The sequence below is a fragment of the Bos mutus genome, chromosome 2 (assembly GCF_027580195.1).
Source record: "Bos mutus isolate GX-2022 chromosome 2, NWIPB_WYAK_1.1, whole genome shotgun sequence".
NCBI lineage: Eukaryota > Metazoa > Chordata > Mammalia > Artiodactyla > Bovidae > Bos > Bos mutus.
Window position 1 is genome coordinate 110288285 of NC_091618.1, and position 25282 is coordinate 110313566.

General features: G+C 37.8%; 1 protein-coding gene across 9 annotated transcripts in view; it reads left to right on the plus strand.

Annotated features, from left to right (window-relative positions):
- LOC102271300 (glutamate-rich protein 2) overlaps nt 1-25282 on the plus strand; it is an 81878-nt gene that overhangs the window by 50591 nt on the left and 6005 nt on the right. For 3 of the 9 annotated variants that reach the window (XM_070358239.1, XM_070358229.1, XM_070358234.1), the window contains exons 2-6: nt 3194-3224; nt 4103-4139; nt 11798-11946; nt 15837-16021; nt 20215-20272. In XM_070358239.1, the coding sequence (XP_070214340.1) occupies nt 3194-3224; nt 4103-4139; nt 11798-11946; nt 15837-16021; nt 20215-20272 (460 nt within the window). Of the gene's footprint in view, nt 1-3193; nt 3225-3829; nt 3879-4102; nt 4140-11797; nt 11947-15836; nt 16022-20214; nt 20273-25282 lie in introns of those variants that run through there. The other 6 variants (XM_070358254.1, XM_070358242.1, XM_070358246.1 and 3 more) reach the window with 5 other exon arrangements.

Consider the following 25282-nt stretch of genomic DNA (forward strand, 5'->3'; position numbering starts at 1 on the left):
CTGTAATCAAAAATCTTCCAGCAAACAAAAGCCCAGGTCCAGACGGCTTCACAGCTGAATTCTACCAAAAATTTAGAGAAGAGCTAACACCTATCCTGCTCAAACTCTTCCAGAAAATTGCAGAGGAAGGTAAACTTCCAAACTCATTCTATGAGGCCACCATCACCCTAATACCAAAACCTGACAAAGATCCCACAAAAAAGAAAACTACAGGCCAATATCACTGATGAACATAGATGCAAAAATCCTAAACAAAATTCTAGCAATCAGAATCCAACAACACATTAAAAAGATCATACACCATGACCAAGTGGGCTTTATCCCAGGGATGCAAGGATTCTTCAATATCCACAAATCAATCAATGTAATACACCACATTAACAAATTGAAAAACAAAAACCATATGATTATCTCAATAGATGCAGAGAAAGCCTTTGACAAAATTCAACACCCATTTATGATAAAAACTCTCCAGAAAGCAGGAATAGAAGGAACATACCTCAACATAATAAAAGCTATATATGACAAACCCACAGCAAACATTATCCTCAATGGTGAAAAATTGAAAGCATTTCCTCTAAAGTCAGGAACAAGACAAGGGTGCCCACTTTCACCATTACTGTTCAACATAGTTTTGGAAGTTTTGGCCACAGCAATCAGAGCAGAAAAAGAAATAAAAGGAATCCAAATTGGAAAAGAAGGAGTGAAACTCTCACGATTTGCAGATGACATGATCCTCTACATAGAAAACCCTAAAGACTCCACCAGAAAATTACTAGAACTAATCAATGACTATAGTAAAGTTGCAGGATATAAAATCAACACACAGAAATCCCTTGCATTCCTATACACTAATAATGAGAAAACAGAAAGAGAAATTAAGGAAACAATTCCATTCACCATTGCAACGAAAAGAATAAAATACTTAGGAATATATCTACCTAAAGAAACTAAAGACCTATATATAGAAAACTATAAAACACTGGTGAAAGAAATCAAAGAGGACACTAATAGATGGAGAAATATACCATGTGCATGGATTGGAAGAATCAATATAGTGAAAATGAGTATACTACCCAAAGCAATTTATAGATTCAATGCAATCCCTATCAAGCTACCAACAGTATTCTTCACAGAGCTAGAACAAATAATTTCACAATTTGTATGGAAATACAAAAAACCTCGAATAGCCAAAGCGATCTTGAGAAAAAAATGGAACTGGAGGAATCAACCTACCTGACTTCAGGCTCTACTACAAAGCCACAGTTATCAAGACAGTATGGTACTGGCACAAAGACAGAAATATAGATCAATGGAACAAAATAGAAAGCCCAGAGATAAATCCACGCACATATGGACACCTTATCTTTGACAAAGGAGGCAAGAATATACAGTGGATTAAAGACAATCTCTTTAACAAGTGGTGCTGGGAAATCTGGTCAACCACTTGTAAAAGAATGAAACTAGAACACTTTCTAACACCATATACAAAAATAAACTCAAAATGGATTAAAGATCTCAACGTAAGACCAGAAACTATAAAACTCCTAGAGGAGAACATAGGCAAAACACTCTCTGACATACATCACAGCAGGATCCTCTATGACCCACCTCCCAGAATATTGGAAATAAAAGCAAAAATAAACAAATGGGACCTAATTAACCTTAAAAGCTTCTGCACATCAAAGGAAACTATTAGCAAGGTGAAAAGACAGCCTTCAGAATGGGAGAAAGTAATAGCAAATGAAGCAACTGACAAACAACTAATCTCAAAATATACAAGCAACTCCTACAGCTCAACTCCAGAAAAATAAATGACCCAATCAAAAAATGGGCCAAAGATCTAAATAGACATTTCTCCAAAGAAGACATACAGATGGCTAACAAACACATGAAAAGATGCTCAACATCACTCATTATCAGAGAAATGCAAATCAAAACCACTATGAGGTACCATTTCACACCAGTCAGAATGGCTGCGATCCAAAAGTCTACAAATAATAAATGCTGGAGAGGGTGTGGAGAAAAGGGAACTCTCTTACACTGTTGGTGGGAATGCAAACTAGTACAGCCACTATGGAGAACAGTGTGGAGATTCCTTAAAAAACTGGAAGTAGAACTGCCTTATGATCCAACAATCCCACTGCTGGGCATACACACTGAGGAAACCAGAAGGGAAAGAGACATGTGTACCCCAATGTTCATCGCAGCACTGTTTATAATAGCCAGGACATGGAAGCAACCTAGATGTCCATCAGCAGATGAATGGATAAGAAAGCTGTGGTACATATACACAATGGAGTATTACTCAGCCATTAAAAAGAATACATTTGAATCAGTTCTAATGAGGTGGATGAAACTGGAGCCTATTATACAGAGTGAAGTAAGCCAGAAGGAAAAACACCAATACAGTATACTAACGCATATATATGGAATTTAGAAAGATGGTAACGATAACCCTGTATACGAGACAGCAAAAGAGACACTGATGTATAGAACAGTCTTATGGACTCTGTGGGAGAGGGAGAGGGTGGGAAGATTTGGGAGAATGGCATTGAAACATGTGAAATGTCATGTATGAAACGAGATGCCAGTCCAGGTTCAGTGCACAATGCTGGATGCTTGGGGCTGGTGCGCTGGGACGGCCCAGGGGGGTGGTATGGGGAGGGGGGAGGGAGGAGGGTTCAGGATGGGGAGCACGTGTATACCTGTGGTGGATTCATTTTGATGTTTGGCAAAACTAATACAATTATGTAAGGCTTAAAAATAAAATAAAATTAATTAAAAAAAAAAAGAATCTGCCTACAATGCTGGAGACCTGGGTTCAATCCATGTGTTGGGAAGATCCCCTGGAGAAAGGAACCTACTCCAGTATTCTGGCCTGGAGAATTCCATGGATTGTATAGTCCATGGGGTTGCAAAGAGTCAGACATGACTGAGCAATTTTCACTTCTCTTCAAGGTGAAATGGGAAGAGGAAGCTTTAATTTCTTTATGCTTTTTTAAAATCAGATTTCATAATCCAGAGGAATAATGTTTTTCACTTAGTATGAAAATAATGCTACTAAAAACAATACCAGAACACATGCTTACTGCCCTGCTGACAGACTAAGTTGTGCATTCTGTTTTATTTATATTCCAAGTTTATAAAAATGTTTAAAGACTTACAAAGTAAATATTTTGGTTTTTTGCAGGAATCATCTAGACAGGACAGATGCTGTAAAGGTAAGAGAATATAAAGTAATTTTTAGGATGCTTTAGTTCTTTCTTACCATCAATTTATATAGTTTTGGAATAATTGACCTCAGTATAAAATTATATTTTAGCCTGATAGTGAAAGTCAGTTAGTCATGTCTTACTCTTTGCAACCCAGGCCAGAATACTGGAGTGGGTAGCCTTTCCCTTCTCCAGGAGATCTTCCCAACCCAGGAATCAAACCCAGGTTTCCCACATTGCAGGCAGATTCTTTACCAGAATACTGGAGTGGGTAGCCTTTCCCTTCTCCAAGAGATCTTCCCAACCCAGGGATCAAACCCAGGTTTCCCGCATTGCAGGTAGATTCTTTACCAGCTGAGCCACAAGGGAAGCCCAAGAATACTGGAGTGGGTAGCCTATCCCTTCTCCAGCAGATGGATCTTCCCAACCCAGGAATCTAACGGGGGTCTCCTGCATTGCAGGTGGATTCTTTACCAACTGAGCTATCAGGAAGCCCCCTATATTTTAGCCTAGATAATAAAAATGTTCATATAAAGGCTGTGAATAAATTATTCAAGTACCTCAAGCTAAAATAATATTGATAATGCTAGTTTTTATTTCTGCTTCTCTCATAGGCACCAAAAGATAGACAGAATGGGAGATTGCTAGTGTTTGATCCAAAGGGTAAATGATTTATTACTTTAAAAGAATATATTTGATCACCCTTTTGTCCTAAATATTAAGAAGATAGTCTATAGGAATGGTTGAGTGTGCTTGAGTTAGCAATTAAATCCTTTGTTATACTGCCTGTCACTCAAACAATGCTAAATATTTACCAGTCAGGAATTTCTATTAAGAACATCACTATTGATAAAATACTGGGTTGAGTTTTTTTTCTTCTCTTTCAGAAAAAGTGATGATTGAACCAAATGAAGGAATGTCAGAGTAAGAAGATGTCTCTCGTTGAGCATCTGATATATCATGCCTTTTAAGCAATTAGAAGTAGATAATGCAATCATTTGTCACCCAATTAAATTTGAAAGGCCAGAAATGCATGGATTAGCACTTAGCTTTTGCTTCAGTCAAAGCAACTGTTTCTTAGATAAGAGGACATTTAAAATGAAAAATGAATTTTGATAAAAAATGTAGGGGTATAGATAATATTCAAACCTACTTCTCAACTGCTTAAACGCCAAGTATTCTGAATTTTACTTATATAACTTTCATTGCTCATTCTTGTTTCACTTTGATACTTGCTTGTTTCTTTGAGAATATCATTTTAAAGGAATATTTAAAGGGAGAGGGTGGGAAGATTTGGGAGAATGACATTGAAACATGTAAAATATCATGTGAGAAACGAGTTGCCAGTCTAGGTTCGATACACGATACTGGATGCTTGGGGCTAGTGCACTGGGACGACCCAGAGGGATGGTATGGGGAGGGAGGAGGGAGGAGGGTTCAGGATGGGGAACACATGTATACCTGTGGTGGATTCATTTCGATATTTGGCAAAACTAATACAATTATGTAAAGTTTAAAAATAAAATAAAATTAAAAAAAATAATAAAATAAAACACTGCTACTAATATCCTATCCTTCAAAGAACCTGTGCAAAGACTAGGTCTCCAGGGCAAATGCTTGATTGGATTGTTTTTGTTTTTTTACTGTTAAGTTGTACAAAATGTTTGTACATTTTGGCAATAAAGCCTTGTCAGTTGCCTTATTTGCAAAAAAAAAAAAAGGAATATTTACCTTAAAATCAGATTTTTATTTACTATGAGAAGAACAATTACTACTAAATAAGGAAAATAATCACCCCAACTAGTTGAAGAGATTAGTGTTGAAAGAATCGTAGTCCAGTTTCAATTTAGTAGCTAAATATTAAGTACCTGTTTTGTTCAAGGCACTGATTCTGGTAAACCATCAGAGTCCTTCCTGACATAATCATCTATCTACTGAAAAAAAAATCAATTATTTATTCCATGAAAAATTGCATTTTGAAAGTTGATCATAAAACACATTCATAGGGTTCAATTATTGACAAATTGGTAGTGCACTTCTAGTAGAATTCTATTCAAATCAAAATTATTTTGAAGTATTCTGAATATTATTGGCTGAGAAAAATATACCTTATACAACATATGTTTTAACTTATATACTGTCAAAGCTGAAAATTAAAATTAGGATTCACTTTGACTTTTGCAAATTGTGTAGTAAATACGTGTTTTTATATTAAAGAGAAGGTAATAAATTACAGATCAATGACAGAATCTGTGCTTGTCTCAGAGTAAATGTTATAGACAACAAGGAAAAGGTAAATGCCCCATTAACTATATTAATCTAAATGTAATTATATATTATGTATCCTATTAACATGGCTGAAAATATTTAAATAAAAAATCTAAGAAAATGTTAGTAGTCTTTGAGGGAAATATGATATAACTTTTTAATAATGAGAGTTAGTAGCTATTAATGAAAATAAATATCGTGTCTATGAACCCCAGTGTTCATTCATAGACTGTAATAAGCAATGCTGGAACTGGAGCAAGGGGGTAACCCATATCCTGAGGTAGTTAAACCCCAGGGGTAAATCAGATGCAATCTGGGCCAAGATAGAAAAGCAGCATGCACGTGTGCTCAGTTGTGTCTGACTCTTTGCAGCCCCATGGACTGGAGCCCACCAGGCTCCTGTCCTAGAATTTTTCAGGCAAGAATTCTGGAGTGGGTTGCCATTTCCTACTCAAGGGGATCTTCCCGACCCAGGGATCAAACCCACATCTCCTGCATTGCCAGGAGGATTCTATAGTGCTGTGCCACCCGGAAAGCCTAAGTGGCTGCCGGTTCTCTTGATCTCATTAATAATTGCATCTGGTTATCAAACTACTTTTTGCAAGAGCAGCATGATCATGTTCTGTTCACTTCACTTGTAGAGAAGAGTTTGGGTTTGGTTTGGTTATTATTTGGAGTAGGGTAGTAGAAGGAGGGATGGAGAAGGCAATGGTACCCCACTCCAGTACGCCTGCCTGGAAAATCCCATGGATGGAGGAGCCTGGTAGACTGCAGTCCGTGGGGTCGCTGAGGGTCGGACACGACTGAGCGACTTCACTTTCACTTTTCACTTTCATGCATTGGAGAAGGAAATGGCAACCCACTCCAGTGTTCTTGCCTGGAGAATCCCAGGGATGGGGAAGCCTGGTGGGCTGCCGTCTGTGGGGTCACACACAGTCGGACGTGGCTGAAGTGACTTAGCAGCAGCAGAAGGAGGGATAGGTCGATAGCCAGTAAGCTTCATAAGTGCATGGCTTTGTAACTCAGCTACCTCACCCAAGCAGATTCTTTACCATCTGAGCCACAAGGGAAGCCCAGTCTCACCGAGAGTTGAAGGTAAACAGAGCCAGTTCTGGCAGAAAAAAAAAGTAAAAGATCAAGTAGGAACACAGAAAACCATGGGGGGCCTTTGCTGAGCAACAGTGTGACTGACCCACAGAATTGATGGATTTTCTCAGCGTAGCCTGCATTCTACTCCCCACCCTCCTTCTAGTTTCACGGTCTGACTGGCAAGTGGAATTTCCTGAAAGGTTCTATCCAGGTTGGATTAGGGAAATCTTGGCATTTTCTTTCCCCACCAGTTCTTTGCCTTGATTTTCTGATTGATTCTTCATTCTAATCTGAGCCACAAGCAGTGTATGAACTTTCATAAACCAGGAGTTTCACAGTTATCTGTACACAAAGGCCAAATAACTCATTTCCTTTTTTCCTCATGGATCCCATGTGTCAGAGATTTTGTCTACCCAACAAACGGCACTTAATTAACAAACCATTTTCAGCAGTAAAAGTAAAGTGTATCTTTAATGCTGGATAAAGTCTTATAGATGTTGGACCTTCGATCTGCTGGGTTATTTGGTCAAGCTTTCAAGTTCATAGATGTGTTGGGAAAATGGCTAAAGGAATCTCACAGAACTCAAGTCTTTGAGGTTGATAAAATAGTATCTATAGGTTATTCCATAATCATATTTTATCTTTTATAAAATGTATGACACAATTTTTATTCCCATTTTTACTCTTTAAGTAAATGCCTCTTTAGACACAGACCAATATTGGCAAGCAAAATTTATACTTCACTGACTTTTGCAAGTCTCTCTAAATATAGCAAAGACAGTCTCAGAAAAGTAAGTTTAAATTAATTTTGTTTTTAGGCTCATGTTTGATAAATATCAATTCAGTTCATTTCAGTCAGTCATGTCTGACTCTTTGCGACCCCATGGACTGCAGCACACCAGGCCTCCCTGTCCTTCACCAACTCCTGGAGTCCACCCAAACTCATGTCCATTGAGTCAGTGATGCTATCCAACCATCTCATCCTCTGTCGTCCCCTTCTCCTCCCACCTTCAATCCTTCCAAGCATCAGGGTCTTTTCAAATGAGTCAGCTCTTCACATCAGGTGGCCAAAGTATTGGAGTTTCAGCTTCAGCATCAGTCCCTCCAATAAATATTCAGGACTGATTTCCTTTAGGATGGACTAGTTGGCTCTCCTTGCAGTCCAAGGAACTCTCAAGAGTCTTCTCCAACACCACAGTTCAAAAGCATCAATTCTTCAGCACTCAGCTTTCTTTATAGTCCAACTCTCATATCCATACATGACTACTGGAAAAACCATAGCTTTGACTAGATGGACCTTTGTTGGCAAAGGAATGTCTCTGCTTTTTAATGTGCTGTCTAGGTTGGTCATAACTTTTTTCCCAAGGAGCAAGCATCTTTTAATTTCAAGACTGCAGTCACCATCTGCAGTGATTTTGGAGCTCAAAAAAAGTCTGTCACTGTTTCCCTGTCTATTTGCCATGAAGTGATGGAACCAGATGCTATGATCTTAGTTTTCTGAATGTTGATCTTTAACCCAACTTTTCCACTCTCCTCTTTCACTTTCATCAAGAGGCTATTTAGTTCTTCACTTTCTGCCATAAGGGTGGTGTCATCTGCATATCTGAGGTTATTGATATTTCTCCCAGCAATCTTGATTCCAGCTTGTGCTTCATCCAGCCCAGCATTTCGCATGATGTACTCTGCACATAAGTTAAATAATAGAGTGACAATATACAGCCTTGACGTACTCCTTTCCCAATTTGGAACCAACCAGTCTGTTGTTCCATGTCCAGTTCTACTGTTGCTTCTTGACCTGCATACAGATTTCTCAGGAGGCAGGTCAGGTGGTCTGGTATTCCCCTCTCTTGAAGAATTTTCCACAGTTTGTTGTGATCCACACAGTCAAAGGCTTTGGCATAGTCAAGAAAGCAGAAATAGATGTTTTTGTGGAACTCTCTTGCTTTTTCCATCATCCAGCGGATGTTGGCAATTTGATCTCTGGTTCCTCTGCCTTTTCTAAAACCAGCTTGAACATCTGGAAGTTCACGGTTCACATATTGCTGAAGCCTGGCTTGGAGAATTTTGAGCATTACTTTACTAGCGTGTGCGATGAGTGCAATTGTGCGGTAGTTTGAGCATTCTTTGGCATTGGCTTTCTTTGGGATTGGAATGAAAACTGACCTTTTCCAGTCCTGTGGCCACTGCTGAGTTTTCCAGATTTGCTGGCATATTGAGTGCAGCACTTTAACAGCATCATCTTTCAGGATTTGAAATAGCTCAACTGAAATTCCATCACCTCCACTAGCTTTGTTCGTAGTGATGCTTTCTAAGGCCCGCTTGACTTCACATTCCAGGATGTCTTGCTCTAGGTCAGTGATCACACCATCGTGATTCTCTGGGTCATAAAGATCTTTTTTTATAGTTCTTCTGTGTATTGTTGCCACCTTTTCTTAATATCTTCTGCTTCTGTTAGGTCCATACCATTCTGTACTTTATTGTGCCCATCTTTGCATGAAATGTTCCTTTAGTATCTCTGATTTTCTTGAAGAGATCTCTAGTCTTTCCCGTTCTATTGTTTTCCTCTATTTCTTTGCACTGATCACTGAGGAAGGCTCTCTAATCTCTGTTCTTTGGAACTCTGCATTGAAATGGGTATATCTTTCCTTTTCTCCTTTGCCTTTGCTTCTCTTCTTTTCTTAGCTATTTGTAAGGCTTTCTCAGACAACCATTTTGCCTTTTTGCATTTCTTTTTCTTGGGGATGGTCTTGATCATTGTGTCCTGTACAATGTCATGAACGTCTGTCCATAGTTCTTCAGGCACTCTGAATATAAATATAAATAATTTGATAAATATAAATAATTTTAAAACAAAGTTTAAAATGTGAACTTTAAAGAATTATTAATTCAGTAGAAACTTGAGGACATTTAATGTACTTAACATAACGAATTAATTGTAAAACCTGGATTATCTGCCCTCTAGCATAAATACGTTCCAGTGGGATATTTAACTTGACTGTCTAACCTTAGTAGATACTAAATTAAGTACTTTCCATCTTCCAAAAAGTAATAATTTTAATCTTTCCTAAACTGTAACTGTATATAAAGAAAACAGATCTTTTAGAGTATTCTGGTTATCTGTTTATGTTAATTGGTTAGAGGCACTGTTGCCATAAGTCACTTTCTCAGATGAAGTCAACAGACTATAGTTGAAGAGGAGGTTGGAGTTTGGGCCTCTTCTTTGAAACTGTGTATAAGGAACACTGTATATCAGAAAGTGAGCAAAAGAGGAATTCATATTTTACCGTTGATCATTTGGCCCCTTCTCATATGTGTTTTTATGGGATGTTCACTGCTTTCAAATAGTAATATCCTTTTTATCTTCAGGCTTCCTCCATGTTCTGTCATTAAAATCATTAAAGGCATTTCATACTATTCAAATATCCAGCACTAGATTAGCTAAATTCCCCTCTTTAGGGATGTAACTTAGTGAATATATAAGTACAATATTTCATAGATTCTGAAGCATGCATATTTTCTTCATATTGTAACATTTCTTACAGTTGATGGCATCTTATACTGGCAATGCTTTTTCTTTCTTAAATATTAGTATGTCTTATAATAAATAGGTGGTATCTTTGGCTGAACCTAGAGATCACCATACTAAGTGAAGTAAATCAGACATAAAGACAAATATCATATGAGATCACTTATATGTGAAATCTAAAATATAATACAAATGGACGTATTTACTAAACAGAAACAAACTCAGAGACATAGGAAACGAATTTACAGTTGCCAAAGGGGGAAAGAGGGAAGGGGTAGATGGAGGAGTGTGGGATTAACAGATAAACACTACTATATATAAAACAGATAAACAGCAGAGATTTACTGTATAGCACAAGGAACTATATTCAATATCCTATAATAAACTTTAATGGAAAAAATATGAAAAATATATATATATTTACACACACATATATTAACTGAACCACTTTGGTGTACACCTGAAACTAACAGTATTGTAAACCAACTATAGTTTAATCTTTTTTAAAAAAGAAATAGATGCTCTTAAATTCAATGAAATTCTGTAATAATAAAAAGACAGTATATCTAATCTAGATAAAAGCCCTCCTTTCATAGATAAAAGGAATAGATATTAAAGCATATGAATTCTAGTAATCATTTGTGGTGACCTTTGGCATAATAGGATTCTATCATGCTAGAAACTGAATACTTAAGTGACTTCTCAACTTTTCACATGTAGCGTTTCTTCTTTGATGTCTCCTTTCACAATTAGAAAATCAAGGAGGGCAGAAGAAGAACAACTGTAAATCTTCTTTGCTGTGCATTTTTCATCACCAGAGAGGGGTTTTGCTCTAGCAGCATATACTGGGAATGTAAAGCTTCCATTCCCTCCATAGTATTAGGAATGTAAGAAGCTGTTCAGCCTATTTGCTAAATCACTGTACAAAACCACAAACTTGAATACTAATGTTATAGAGTCATATTTCAATGGGGATAAAACAGAGCCATCATAACTTTAGGGGAAAAAATAATACTTTACATCTTTTTATATCTGGTCATGCAAACTAAAGTTGAATTTTTTAAACTCAGTAAAGGAGACATACTAAAATGATCTTAAGACCACAAAAAATGAACATGAGGTTGTTTTTCCACCAGCATGGGTACCTGTCAGTGTACCACACAAAAATCCTGTCTCAATACATTATCTGTTGACGTAAGGTTTCAGGCTTAAAGGCTAAAAGAGAAAATTAACCCATCTTTATTTTAGTCACTTAATAAAAAAAACAGGCTACTTCATATTGTGAGCAAGGGTTAATATTAGCATCAGACTCAAAGGGTTAATATTAGCATTTAACAGTGGTGAGAACTGACTTGAAAAAAAAAACCCAAAGCCTAGTATTCCTTAAATAGTTTTATTTCACCATATCATAATGATATGCCAGGGACATTCATATAATGGATTGCTTATATGTTCTATGTTAACTCTGAAAAGATTCTAAGAATCATTACACAATGACAAATGGCTGGTAGAAACAGAATTTTAAACATTAGTAAAACTTATTTTTAATGCTTTTCCACAAAGAAGATATTGCATTTTAGCTATTATTGATATACTGTATTTTTATATTAAATGTGTGTTTGTATATGAACCCATATAGAACCTTTAACAGAATTGTAACCTAGAAAAGTATTTTTTAACTATATACTTTAACATCTAGGAAGGAAGTCTCTTCAAAAAATATTGAAAATAAAATCTCTTCAAATAACACTAAAAATAGAATATCTTCAAAGAGTATTTCAAACAAACAAATAGAAACAAATCTACAATCTAAGCTATGGTCATCTTCCTTCTTAAAAGCAAGCACAGGTAATAACATTTATTTTATTTGAGTAACCGTAGCTTCTATTTCAGCCTTCCTTCTTTAGGACCTTTGGGATGTTGACAACTTGTAAGTCTGGGGCAAGTCTTAGGAATCAGTAATTTTTCAAACTCATGTATGGGATGATTCTGATATGCAGTCAGGTGTGATCCAGGGGTATATAATACATAAAATGATAACTATAAAATATTAAAGTTTAGAATGGATTGAAATACCTATGAAAGCAATAACAAGTTCCGGTCATTCAACAGTGGTTTACTGAGTGCCAGACACTTGTTTAGAAGCTGTGGGTACAATAGTTATCAAATAGGAAAGACGCTTGCCCCTATAAGGTTCACATAGATAGCCAACTATTAAATAATAATAATACAAACAAGACAAAGACAGATCGGGCTGGGCACTGTAACGTAAATGGCAGCGGGAGGACTACCTTCCATCTGGGGATCAGGGAGCCTCTCATGATCCTCAGTGTTTGTGAATTCAATGAGTCCCTGTGACATCACATGAAGTTCTTAATTCCCTATTATGACCACCTCTGATGACACCAGCGTGTTGAGTCCGTGAATTGGCTGGGTACACGCTGTAAGGTTAGAGTGATTGTGAGCCGACGGAGACTGTAAAGGAAACAGGTAGATGGCCTGAATAGCCCAGGCATCACACTCTGGGTATCTCTTTTGAGGACGTTATCTTTTGCTTAGAATGAGAAGTTTTCCCAACTTTTTCTTTGGAGAGGGGAAAGCCTGATTTTTCTTAACATTGTCTTCTGTCAACCTTTCCTGGATTTCCTTATTTTCTTCCAAGATCAGTGTTTCTACATGTTTAAAGTAGCTCATGGCCACACTCCCATCAAAGAAGACATCTCACAAGACTTCCCACACACTCAGAATTCTAAAAGCAGGGGATGATGTAGCACAAGTTCAGGTTGAAACTGTGAAATTCATCTACAGAGCAAAAGAGTTGGCAAGCTCAATAGTGTTTCCCAAAGAGATAATTTTAGGAAACACAGGGTAAACTTTTTACAATAGTAGTATATTTTAATGTGTATTAGAAAAAAAATAAGAACGTGGTTAAGGATGTGGACTCTGGAGCCAAACTGACTCCCAGATCTACCTTAATTAGTGGTGTTAAGTTGGGTGAGTTATTTAACCTGTCTCCTGTCTCTCAGTTTCATCTACAAATGGGATAAAAACAGTACACACCTCATTGAGATGTTGACAGAATTATATAATTTAATATGTAGTATTCAGAAGAGTACTGATATAATATTTGCTGTGATTGTTATGTCTTTTATTAATACCTCTGTCAATTTGGGGTACATTTGTAAAATTTTTTATTTGCTTGTTATCTTTTGGTCATACTGCATGACATGTAGGATCTTAGTTTTCTGACCAGGGTTCCAGCCTGTGCCCTCTGCATTGGCAGTATGGAATCTTAACCACTGAACAGCCAGGGAAGTTCCCCCGATAATTGTTATGATCTAGCAAGATTTCTAAGTTAAAAAGGTCGATTAAAAAAAGATACTAAGTAAATAGTATAGCTTACTTTCATATGGCAAAATGGATACAGTGTTATAAGAATTACTAAAATTTGCAAAACGTCTGCCATGGAGATTTTACCTCTTAAATATTTCTCTAATATCTCTCCTCCTTTATCCCTGTTTTAACAGTGTACTATCAACCATCTTTTTCACCTGGACTTTTTAAAAAATGTTTTCTTTTCAAATATTTCAACTTATAGAAAATGAGCAAAAACAGTATATGCTATGCTAAGTCACTTCAGTCGTGTCCAACTCTATGCGACCCCATAGACGGCAGCCCACCAGGCTCCCCCGTCCCTGGGATTCTCCAGGCAAGAACACTGGAGTGGGTTGCCATTTCCTTCTCCAGTGCATGAAAGTGAAAAGTGAAAGTGAAGTCGCTCAGCCGGGTCTGACTCTTAGCGACCCCATGGATTGCAGCCTAACAGGCTCCTCCGTCCATGGGATTTTCCAGGCAGGAGTACTGGAGTGGGGTGCCATTGCCTTCTCCAGAAATAGTATAAGTACTCCAGTAACCCTTCATATACAAGCAACTGTTGATTTAAAGGGTAGAGATCTCATGATCCTTTACCCTAAGTCAACATGTATTTTCTAAGAAAAAGCACAATTTAATTAGTTAATGAACTTCAGGAAACAGATTTTCTTCTTAACCAATATGTAAGATTGTCTCCCCAATTTAGATGAAGAGCAAGACATACACACTTATATACACAACCATCGTGTCCGTTTTTGGCTTTTGTTCCTGAGAATAATATTTTCTAGTTTTTGCTGTCTTTTGGCATATTTGTAGTCAAACAGCAAGTGCTATTGTGAGTTGTCAGTAAATGCAGTCTAAAACCTGCTTAGAAAATTCCCATTATTAGAATTCATTTACAGCTGGTTTTTAACCGCCCATAGGGCCTCTGAATGCAAAATAAGGAAACAAAGTAAGAGGTGGGAATCCGCAAGTTTCCTCTTCCACAGTTTTATTCAGTAAAGTTACTGCTGTGAATCTATACCGAATCCTGGAATCTTCAAACATCTCTGACACCTATAAGCCTTGAGAAAATGTGAAGGTGTTTCATTTTGTCACAGCCTTTCTGAGGGTTATGACAGAAGACTGAAAGATGTTATGGTTTCCCCATCTCACTCCCCTTCCAGAATGTTACCTGGACTTTTTAAAGGTGGTTGTTTTTTTTTTTCTAGCCACCTCTCCCTCTGCTCTTTTTGTCTTTATTTTTTTGGTCTGCCCCCAAATACAGTTTCTACCTTGCCCTCCAAGAGTTCTAGAAATTAAAAATTGATCATACTTGTTTCCCTACTTAAACCTTTTATGACTAGCCCCTTCATTCTTAAAGTTCTAATTCCAAGACTACTGGCCCGCAAGAATCTATTATCCAGCTTGTACCCCTCTGGCCACATCTGTCACCATTTCAGCCTCAACTTTGACCCATAATAAACACATCAAAGTGTTGCTCTGCACGCATTCTTTTTGTACTGGTTCATGCTGTCCTCTCTCCTTGGAAAAACTGATCCATTCAGACCAGAATGGGTCTCTGCTCTCTTCCTGTGTTCTCTCATGTACCTGGTATACATCTTTATCACTGGACTGCCATATAGTTTTACAGTTATCCATTATGTTTCTGACTCCCCAGTTAGAGTGTGAGTGAGTACCCTGAGATCAGTGACTGTCCATTTTAGTGTTCGTGGGGCTCAGTATAGTGCCACACATTGAATGGGTAGTCAAAGTAGTGCTTATGTTTTATTTTTCAGTCATCTATGACTTGACATTAAGAAAAACCATTAATAATGTTATATAACCTCTGGTCATATCTAGAATACTTCACATATATCTAATTAGTGTGTGTATGTGTGTGTGTCCAGGGAGAGGGACAATTTTATTCTCAAGTATCTGCACAGTGACTATCTGCCTAAGAAGAATTACTTTTCAGCCTCTCTAGTCTTACTTTTAGTCTTTATTTTACATTTATATTCCTATAAGAACAATTTAAGAAATATATTTCTATGGATAAAAGAGAATTAATTTTTTCTTGAAATTATATTCTTTATAAACAAAACTGTTTCCATTTATTACAGTTTCAATCACCAAACAATTAACATTAACATCAGCTCAGTATTATCAGTTTGTATTTTTTCCTCTTTCACTCAGCAGTTTTATTACCTTTTTTTGGGAAATGGAAATCAGGTAAGTTTATTGCAGTGCTGTTTAGTCATGAAAAAAAAAAGTCCAGGACAGGAGAACACATGGTAACATGAGCACCTGCTACATTGTAATTTAGGAGTGACCATTATAAATTCATGAATACGTTGCAATTTACTAAATTATGTATATTGTTTTAGGTGAAATGAGCAAAAATGTAGTCATTGCAGAGCAGGAGAAAAATAATGAACATTGCCCTGAGGATATCAATGATAAGTTATCTGAATCAACAGATGATGATGGTGAGGATACCAGTGATGAAGATAAGGAGGAAGACAGCAACCCGAATAAGGATACTCATGCCCCGTTAGAGTTAATGACAGAAGTAAGTTTTGCTTCTATAACTCAAAAATATTAAAGTAGCTAAATAGTATATAGCCTTGAAGACTAAAAAAATAGTTAAAATATCCTTGCCCACACACAGATGCTTACCTGGTTACTCATCTTTGTTACTATGATGAGGGTAGAGATGAGAGAATATTCTGGCAGTGACTCAGATTATTCTGGTAAAGTCAGAAACAGGAATAAGAGAAGTTTCGGCATAAAACTCTTCAAGGACCTCTTTTAGAAAAACTTTCTACTTACTGGGTACCATGCTAGTTACTTGGGATATTTAGAGATAGATAAGAAAGACATGTCTTTACCCTTGAGAACTAACAAACACTTATTATGTTATCTAATGCAATTTATAATATTGCCAGTAGAGATGTTCATAAAATTCTCTGGGAACAGGGAGGATAAAGGGACTAATTGAGAAATGAAGCAGGAGAAACAAGGAGGTAAAGGAAGGATTAAGAGGAAGAGACAAGAACGGAATCTTAGAAACTTAAAGGAAGAGGGACATGTAGGAACTCATTTGGTAAACAAAATGGCACTCCTGGCGTAGGAAATAGCACTGGATGTGTGTATCACACACATACCGAGGGTGTAAGAAGGGAGAGGGAGTGGAGGGAGATGGACTTAACCGAGTGTAACAACAGAGAAGAAACCATGAACTTGAACACATAGCCTTAGAAATTTCTCAAAATACATAGGGAAAAAAAGGAACATCAGAGACTTTGGGGAGACTGTTGGGTGGTCTAACACATGTATAATTATAGCCCAGATAAGCGAGGGACCCACTATGTACAAGTAAAACGTGACAACGATAATACAAAGGATGAGAAGGGGGGAAGTGAAAATGCACTGTTATGAAGTTCTTACTGTATACATGAAGTTGTGTGATATTAATAAAAGTTAGACTGATACCACAACATGTGAGTAAAACTGTCTTGTTCTCCATAGAATTATCAGTAAACATTTGTGAGCAATTTTTACATGTGACGTTTCAGGCCTCCATGCTTTTGCTGTTTCCTATGTTTTGCCAATGCTGTTTCCTATGCCAGGATTGCCTTCTTGATTTGTTTACCAAATGAATTCCTACATGTTAGCCTAGTGTACATGCAAATGGTTCAGAATGTCACATATAAGCAAGAACAGTCCCCCAAGTGTACTGTTCTTTTTTTAAAAAAAGCTATCCAAATAATAATGGAAGATTGGTCAATTGTGGAGCCTAAGTAAGTAAAAAATATGTAATAATGTTTAATTCCATGGGGAGAGGATGATCATGATATGTGGTATATTTTTTTTAAAGTTACTGAATAATCTTAGTTTTTGTAAGTATATATGTGTTCCTTTATGGAAAAAAAAACTAAAATGATGTACATGGAGATGTTTAAAACGAACATCTCTGTAGGCTTCCCTGGTGGCTCAGTGATAAGGAAGCCACCTGCTATTGCAGGAGACACAGGTTCAGTCCCTGGTCCAGGAAGACCCCACATGCCATAGAGCAACTAAGCCCGTGCCCCACAGCTATTGAGCCTGTGCTCTAGAGTCCATGGGCCGCAATTACTTAGCCCACACGCCACAACTACTGAAGCCTGCGCTCTCTAGAGCCTGTGACCAGCCAACAAGAGGAGCGATCGCAATGAGAAGCCTGCACACTGCAGCTAGACAGTAGCCTCCATTCACTACAACCAGAGAAAAGCTCGTGGAGCAACAAAGACCCAGCACAGCCCCAAAAATAACTAAAATTATCTAGAAAAAAATTCTCTGGATGGTAAAAATACAGATGCTGTTTAACTGGGGACAGGATGTGTTTATTTAGCATTTTAAATTTCCTACATACAACAAATGAACCTATTTGCAGGGCAGGAATAGAGACGCAGATGCAGAGAATGGACATGTGGGCACAGGGTGAGGAAAGAGGGTTGGGATGAATTGGGAGGCTGGAATTGACATGTACATACTACCACGCATGAGATAGATGGCTAGTGGGAACCTACTGTATACCACACAGAGCTCAGCTTGGTGCTCTATGGTGACCTAGAGGGATGGGATGAAGAGGTGGAGGGAGGTCCAAGAGGAAGAGGACATATGTATACCTATAACTGATTCGGTTTGTTGTATAGCAGAAATTAACATTGTAAAGCAACTATACCCCAATTAATAAGGAAAAAATTTATAACACATAGAAAAATATGTGTTACAAAAACAGAAATACAGACCAATGGAATGAGATAGAGATTCCAGAGATAAACACACACACACCTATGGGTACCTTATTTTTGACAAAGGAGGCAAGAATATACAATGTGGCAAAAACAGCCTCTTCAATAAGTGGTGCTGGGAAAACTGGACAGCTCCATGCAAAAGAATGAAATTACGTCACTAACAAACGCCATACACAAAGATAAACTCAAAATGGGTTAGACCTAAATGTGAGACCAGAAACTATTAAACTGTTAGAGAAGAACATAGGCAGACACTCAATGAACATAGAACAAAGAACATAGAACACTCAATGACATAAAGCAAGATCTTCTATGACCCACCTTCTAGAGTAATGGAAATAAAAACAAAAATAAACAAGTGGAACCTAATTAAACTTAAAAGCTTTTGCACAGCAAAGGAAACCACAAACAAGGTGAAAAGACAACCCTCAGAATGGGAGAAAATGCTAGCAAGGGAAACAACTGATAAAGAATTAATTTCCAAAATATATAAGCAGCTTATACAACTCAATACCAGAAAAGCAAACAACCAAAGTGGGAAAGGGACCCAAAGAGACATTTCTCCAAAGAAGATATACAGATGGCTAACAAGCACATGAAAAGATGCTCAACATCACTCATTATCAGAGAAATCAAAATCAAAACTACAGTGAGAACCTACCTCATGCCAGTCAGAATGGCCATCATCAAAAAAGTCTACAAATAATAAATGCTGGAGAGGGTGTGGAGAAAAGGGAACACTCTTGCATTGCTGGTGGGAATGTAAACTGATACAGCCACTATGGAAGACGGTATGGAGAGACTCCTTAAAAAAGCTGGGAATAAAACCACCGTATGACCCAGCAATCCCACTCCTAGGCTTATACCTTGAGGAAATAAAAACTGAAAAAGACACATGTACCCCAGTGTTCACTGCAGCACTATTTACAGTAGCTAGAACATGGAAGCAACCTAGATGTCCATCAGCAGATGAATGGATAATGAAGCTGTGGTACATACACACAATGGAATACTACTCAGCCATAAAAAGAACACATTTGAATATGTTCTAATGAGGTGGACAAAACTAGAGCCCGTTATACAGAGTGAAGAAGTCAGAGAAATATAAATGTTGTATACTGACACATACATATGGAATCTGAAGAGATGGCACTGATGAATTTATTTTCAGGGTAGCAGTGGAGAAATAGACATAGAGAACAGACCTATGGACAAGGTGGGAGGAGAGGAGGGCGAAGGGGAGATGTATTGAGAGAGTAACATAGAAATGTACAATAGTATATGTAAAACAGATAGCCAATGGGAATTTGCTCTATGACTCAGGAAACTCAAACAGGGGCTCTGTGACAGGCTGAAGGGTGGGGGAGGGAGGGAGATGGGAGGGAGGTCTGGGAGGGAGGGAACATGGATGTACCTATGGCTGATTCTTGTTGATGTATGACAGAAAAACCACAAAATTCTGTAAAGCAATTATCCTTCAATTTAAAAAAAAATTTTAATATGTTACTTTATAACAAAAAAAATACAATAAAATAGTAAAAGGAAAAACAGATGGGATAAGAGCAATCAATATTGGAAAATATTGAAAATACATAATTGTATTGTCATATAATTATGGACTAAGTTCACAAATAAAAACTGTATCTGAACCTAAGGGATATTGAAGTGATTAAAGTGTTCGTGGCTTTGCCAGTTGAATCAACCTGAGTGTTCTCAGATTGTTCGGTAGTGTGTGCACAGTGTGGCTGCAGTAAAACAGAGGTGAGATGCTTACTCTGTGGCCCTGCCACTAGAAGTGCTTAAATATTCTTCACTGACTGATTACAGACTCACTCCTGGAAAAACATGTGTAAAAGTTAAAAGCAAAATAGTTAATCATTAATAGAATATTTTCTAGGGAGTTTATAACTGACATTTAAATTCTCTGTAAAACTGCATAGCTGAAGAATTTCTTAATGTTTTCCAGTTCCTGAGAGCAGAAATGGGCCACGACTACCATTTGGCAAAAAAATTATGTCAGATGAGTAAGTACAAAATAATTCTCTTTTCCCAGTCTTCTCTTTGTTTCTAAATACATTCCCTAATATATAAGATGGTTTGGTTACCATACAGCTAGTGAATTCCCTCATAGTGTCTTGGCGAATCCTTGATAGTAAAAACTGGTATAAGGACTAATTTAAATTAGAATTCCAGAGTAACTTTGCGTGGGATAAACTGACAAGGACGCCATTAGAAGGTATGTCAACATCATTAGCTTCATGACAATGGGTTAGTAACATATGCCTTTAGTTTCAAAGAAGTGTCATGTAGTAAAAAAAAGCCTTCCTTAGAAGTGAAGAAGTGAAGCCGCTCAGTCGTGTCCAACTCTGAGACCCCATGGACTGTAACCCATGGACGGAGGAGCCTGGTGGGTTACAGTCCATGGAGTCACAAAGAGTCGGACACGACTAAAGTGACTTCACAAGCCTTCCTTAGCATGCAGTTATTCCACAAATATTTGAGTTACCTACCTGCCAGGCTCCTCTGTCCGTGGAATTTTTCAGGCGCGAATACTGTAGTGGGTTGCCATTTCCTCCTCCAGGGGATCTTCCTGACCCAGGGATCGAACCCACGTCTCCTGTGTTTCTGAATTGCAAGTGGATTCTTTACCACTGAGCCACTGGGGAAACCTTAATAAAAATTTAAAAAATTGTGTGCCAGTGCTGCTATTTAGGCACTGGGCCAATAATCCCACACTTAATCTAGTGTCAGACAACAAACATATAATTAGCATGTCATAGATAACAGGTGCTATGGAGGAAAAGGGAAGAAGGAGTAGAAAGTACTGGGAGGAAGCAAAGCAGTTTTAAGTAAGACAGTCCAGCAAGGCTCACTGGAAGACTAGAGCAAACCCGTGAAAAAGTTGTGGAAATGAGTCCTGTCATCTGAAGAAAGTGTATTCCAGGCAGGACTAATAGCAAATATCCAATAGATGAGTGTACCTGACTGGGAACAGCAAGAAAGGCAGCAGAACCGGAGCAGATTAAGCCAGGGGACGTGTGATAGGAGATGAGGTCAGAGAGCTTACAGGTCAGGGACCGTGCAGACTGCAGAGCATCTTACCACAGCTTAAGGACCTTGGCTTTCTCTCTGAGTGAGCAGAGAAACCACCAGATACTTTTGAGTTGATAAATGATATGAACAACCTTACTTTTCTATCTGAGTTTTAGTAGTTTGATTCGATGTTCAAAATGGTGGTGGTTTTTGTTTGTATTTAAGCAAAGAGAAGTTTGGGAGATTTGCTGAGTTTCTTAACTCTGTGGGTTGATGTTTTCATCAGCTTTGAGGATTTCTTGGCCATTAATTTTCAAAAATTACTTCTGCCATATTCTCTCCCTCTCTTCTATTCCTGGGTCTCCAGTTACACACAAATTAGATTTTTTTCCTTGGTGTCCCACATGTGTCTTATACTCTGTTTTTTCCATTTCCTTTTATTCCTATGCTTTAGCTTGTATATTTTCTGTTGACCTGTTTTTGAGTTAATTTATCCTATCTTTTGCTGTGTCCAGTGTGCTGTTAAAACTATACAGTGAATTCTTCACTTCAAGGATTTCATTTTCCAATTTTAGAAAGTCCAACTAGTGGTTAGATTCCAGGTCTCTGTCAAAATCCATAGTCTTTTCAACTATTTTACCCATCTTTTTCTCTTCATTAGTCTTAAAGGAGAAAATGCCAATTCTACTATTAAACTTTATTAATGACAGGTCTTGAAATATTAACTATTGTAGACCTGTTTTATGGTTGAAATCTTTTAGTGACAATGTGGTGTAGGGACGTGGGGTCTACTCTTCCTTGCCTCACAGAGTCCCCACTGTGGATACAGTACTTCCTAAGTACTAAGCTAATTTTTAAAATCGATTTCTTGAATACATTAACACTACCTATTTTATATCCAGAATAATTTGCCTTGTTTAATCCTTTCAAGCACTTTTGACCTTTAGAACTATCAAATAAAATAGTTTGATCAAAACTATTTTTGGTGGCCCACAAACATAGAATTTCCAATCAGAAGGAATCCTTAGAGAATCATAATCCTTTCAAGCACTTTTGACCTTTAGAACTATCAAATAAAATAGTTTGATCAAAACTATTTTTGGTGGCCCACAAACATAGAATTTCCAATCAGAAGGAATCCTTAGAGAATCATGTCCAGTCCTCCCTTTTTATAAGTAATGAAACAGAAGCAGAGAGAAGGTTAAGCAGCATGTGTAGCCCTGCTCAGGGAGCAAGTGACACAGCTGGAGCTGGAACCCAAGCCTCCTTTTCCCACAACTGCCTTTCTTCTCTGTGTGGCCGATACAGAAAGGAGTGATGCTCTAGCTCTAGCTCCCAATTCTCGTGAGTTTTTCTTGTGGAGTCTAATTATATATAGAAAATGTATATATTATTTTTGTTTTTATACCTATCAGTTATTTTAGAAAAGCCTCTGGCTAAAGCTTACAAAATATAGACACTGACATCACCACATTTGTCAGTGAGTCTTGGCTGTTAGCCCCGCACTGTAAACAGCAGGTGCTCAATAAAATGCTTGTGGGCCTCAATAAAAGGCAATGCACACTCATTAGGTGCCAGGTAAATAAGGATGAAAAAATTCAAACTGATCTACCTTAATGGGATTATATTCCTTTAAAAACTCCCTCCCTTCCTTTCTTCCAGCCAATATACATTGAGCACTAACTCTGTACCAGACATTATGCTGGGAGCTGGAGAGAAAGCAGAAATCAGACCACACCTTCTAAAGTGCTCTAAACCCTTCTGGGGTTGACATCAGACGTGGTTTGGTGTGGTCTGCACCCTTACTGACTGACTCATCCAGTAATACTGTTTACTCTTTTCTACCCATGGCAAATAGTGGTGCCTCTACAACTGAGGGTTAAATTCTAGGAAAGGATGGATGGAGGGTCCTAAGACAGGCACCATTTTCCAGGGAGCCAGATGAAAAAGAATTGCTCCCAAGAGGAAGAAGAGGGAAATGTGGGCAAAAGGGCCCAGAGAATGGGGGTAGAGCACAGGGAGTGCAAAGTAAGATTGGCTACCCCTGACACAGATTGCCAGTCAAGGATGTGAAATGAGAGAAGCCCAGGTTTTGCAAAGCCAGGCAGATTGAAGGCAGAAGGCAGAGTTGTAGACTGTCTCAGGGAAAACAAAGTGCTATTTCTTTGATGCCAGTAGGAACGCTGGCTGAGGGCTGCCTAAAGTCCCTCTCTGTGTTCAAAGCAATAGAACAATTTTTTTTCATCTAGCATGCGCCCAAAAATATTATCTATAAATTCTTACAGCATAGATATTATTTTCTAAAATTTATCACAGGATGTTGAATATTGTCCCCTGTGCTATACACTAGGACTTTGTTGTTTATCCATTTTATATATAATAGTTTGCATCTACTAACCCCAAACTCCCATCCTATCCCTCCCTCACCCTCCTCCCCCTTGGTAACAAGTCTGTTCTCTACAGCAATAGATATTCTTTTGTCTCTTTTGTTCCCCCATCTTCTAACTTTTCCACAGAACAATCCACCTTTTTTCTCTATATATATACCTATATATTTATAAATTTACTCATGTAAACATAATGTATTTACTTTTTATGTATTTATATATATATGTATTGAGCACCTACTATGGGAACATTCTTGCATACAGTTTTTAATTCTTATAGCAGTTATGTGGAGCAGATAGGATTAACCCTATTTTACTAATGAGGAAAGTGAAGGTAGCCTGGAGAATTGATTTACCCAAAGTCACACAGCTTCCCAGTGGTAAAGCTATATCCCAAGTCTGACTTGAGAGCCTGTGATTTCTTGCTATATTTCCATTTCTTCATTTGAATAATAAGTTTATATTTCTGGTCAAGCAGGTGGAGACTTGAAAAAGAGGTGCTTTTATGAATCAATCGGATTGAAATGTCTCCTATAAATTGACCAATATATATTTTTATTTGTATCTAAGGCAACTAATTTATATGAAATAATACATCTTTGTCCCTTCAGAGGTGTCTTACAAATTCGCTCTCTTGAATAGCCTCCAGTTCCTGGTATATTTCCTTGCCGTCCAATCAAGGTGTGCTCGTTTGTATCTTTACTTGGGTGCAGGGCTTCCCACCCTGCATCCCAGGTGTAAATGGTTTCTTTTTTATCTGCTCTTCTAAAACTTTTTCTGGTGAAGGCTTGTAAAAGTGGTTTTTAAATGAGACTGAAAGTCAGGAATACCAGGTACTTTTCTTAGTTCATCTCATGACTGACTGAGAGATTTTCTGTCAGTCTTCCCATTTCTTGGTCTCTTTACTTGCAGCCGAGTCATCTCAGGGTGCCAATGCTTTTGCTCACAGGCAGTCTGAGATTCTACAAAAATAACGTGTAAGCCTGGAAGACCTATTTCATCAATTATAATAATTGTAAATGTTTAAGAATAATGGCCTGAAAACCAAAATGGTTCTCATCATTATGCATCTAACACAAAAACAGACGTAGCTTCAGATACAGAAGAGAGTTTCTGTAAAGTTTTCTATTTCTTTGTGAGTAAACTAAATCACCCTTTCTTGGGGTATAATTTTATCAAGGCATAAAAGACTGCTTCCTACCCAGTCATCTATATTCATTTATTCCATTGTTTTTTTTAATGTTTTGAGGTCTCCCGCTCTGTCAAGTACTCTCTTAGAGCTGCAACAGTGAACAAGACCAGCGTCTTGTCTACCCTAAAATCACCTGCCATCTGAGGGCCCTAGAGCCCCGTGGAACTCAGAGCTTGCCCCACCCCCAGCCCCAGCACCCTGCCCCAGCCCTTCAGCTAGAAGGAAGCGTCGGCTGCACGCTTAGGAAGGAACCAAGCCTTTGTCTAGGCCCAGAGTCACTCCAGGAAAACTGATAGTCAACATTTATTCAGTACTTACCATGCAGCAAGAACTAAACTAAGTACTTTGTCTGTATTATCTCCTTTATTCATCAGATATCCTAATGTGATCAGTAGTGTTTGTTATTGATCACAAGAGTTGGG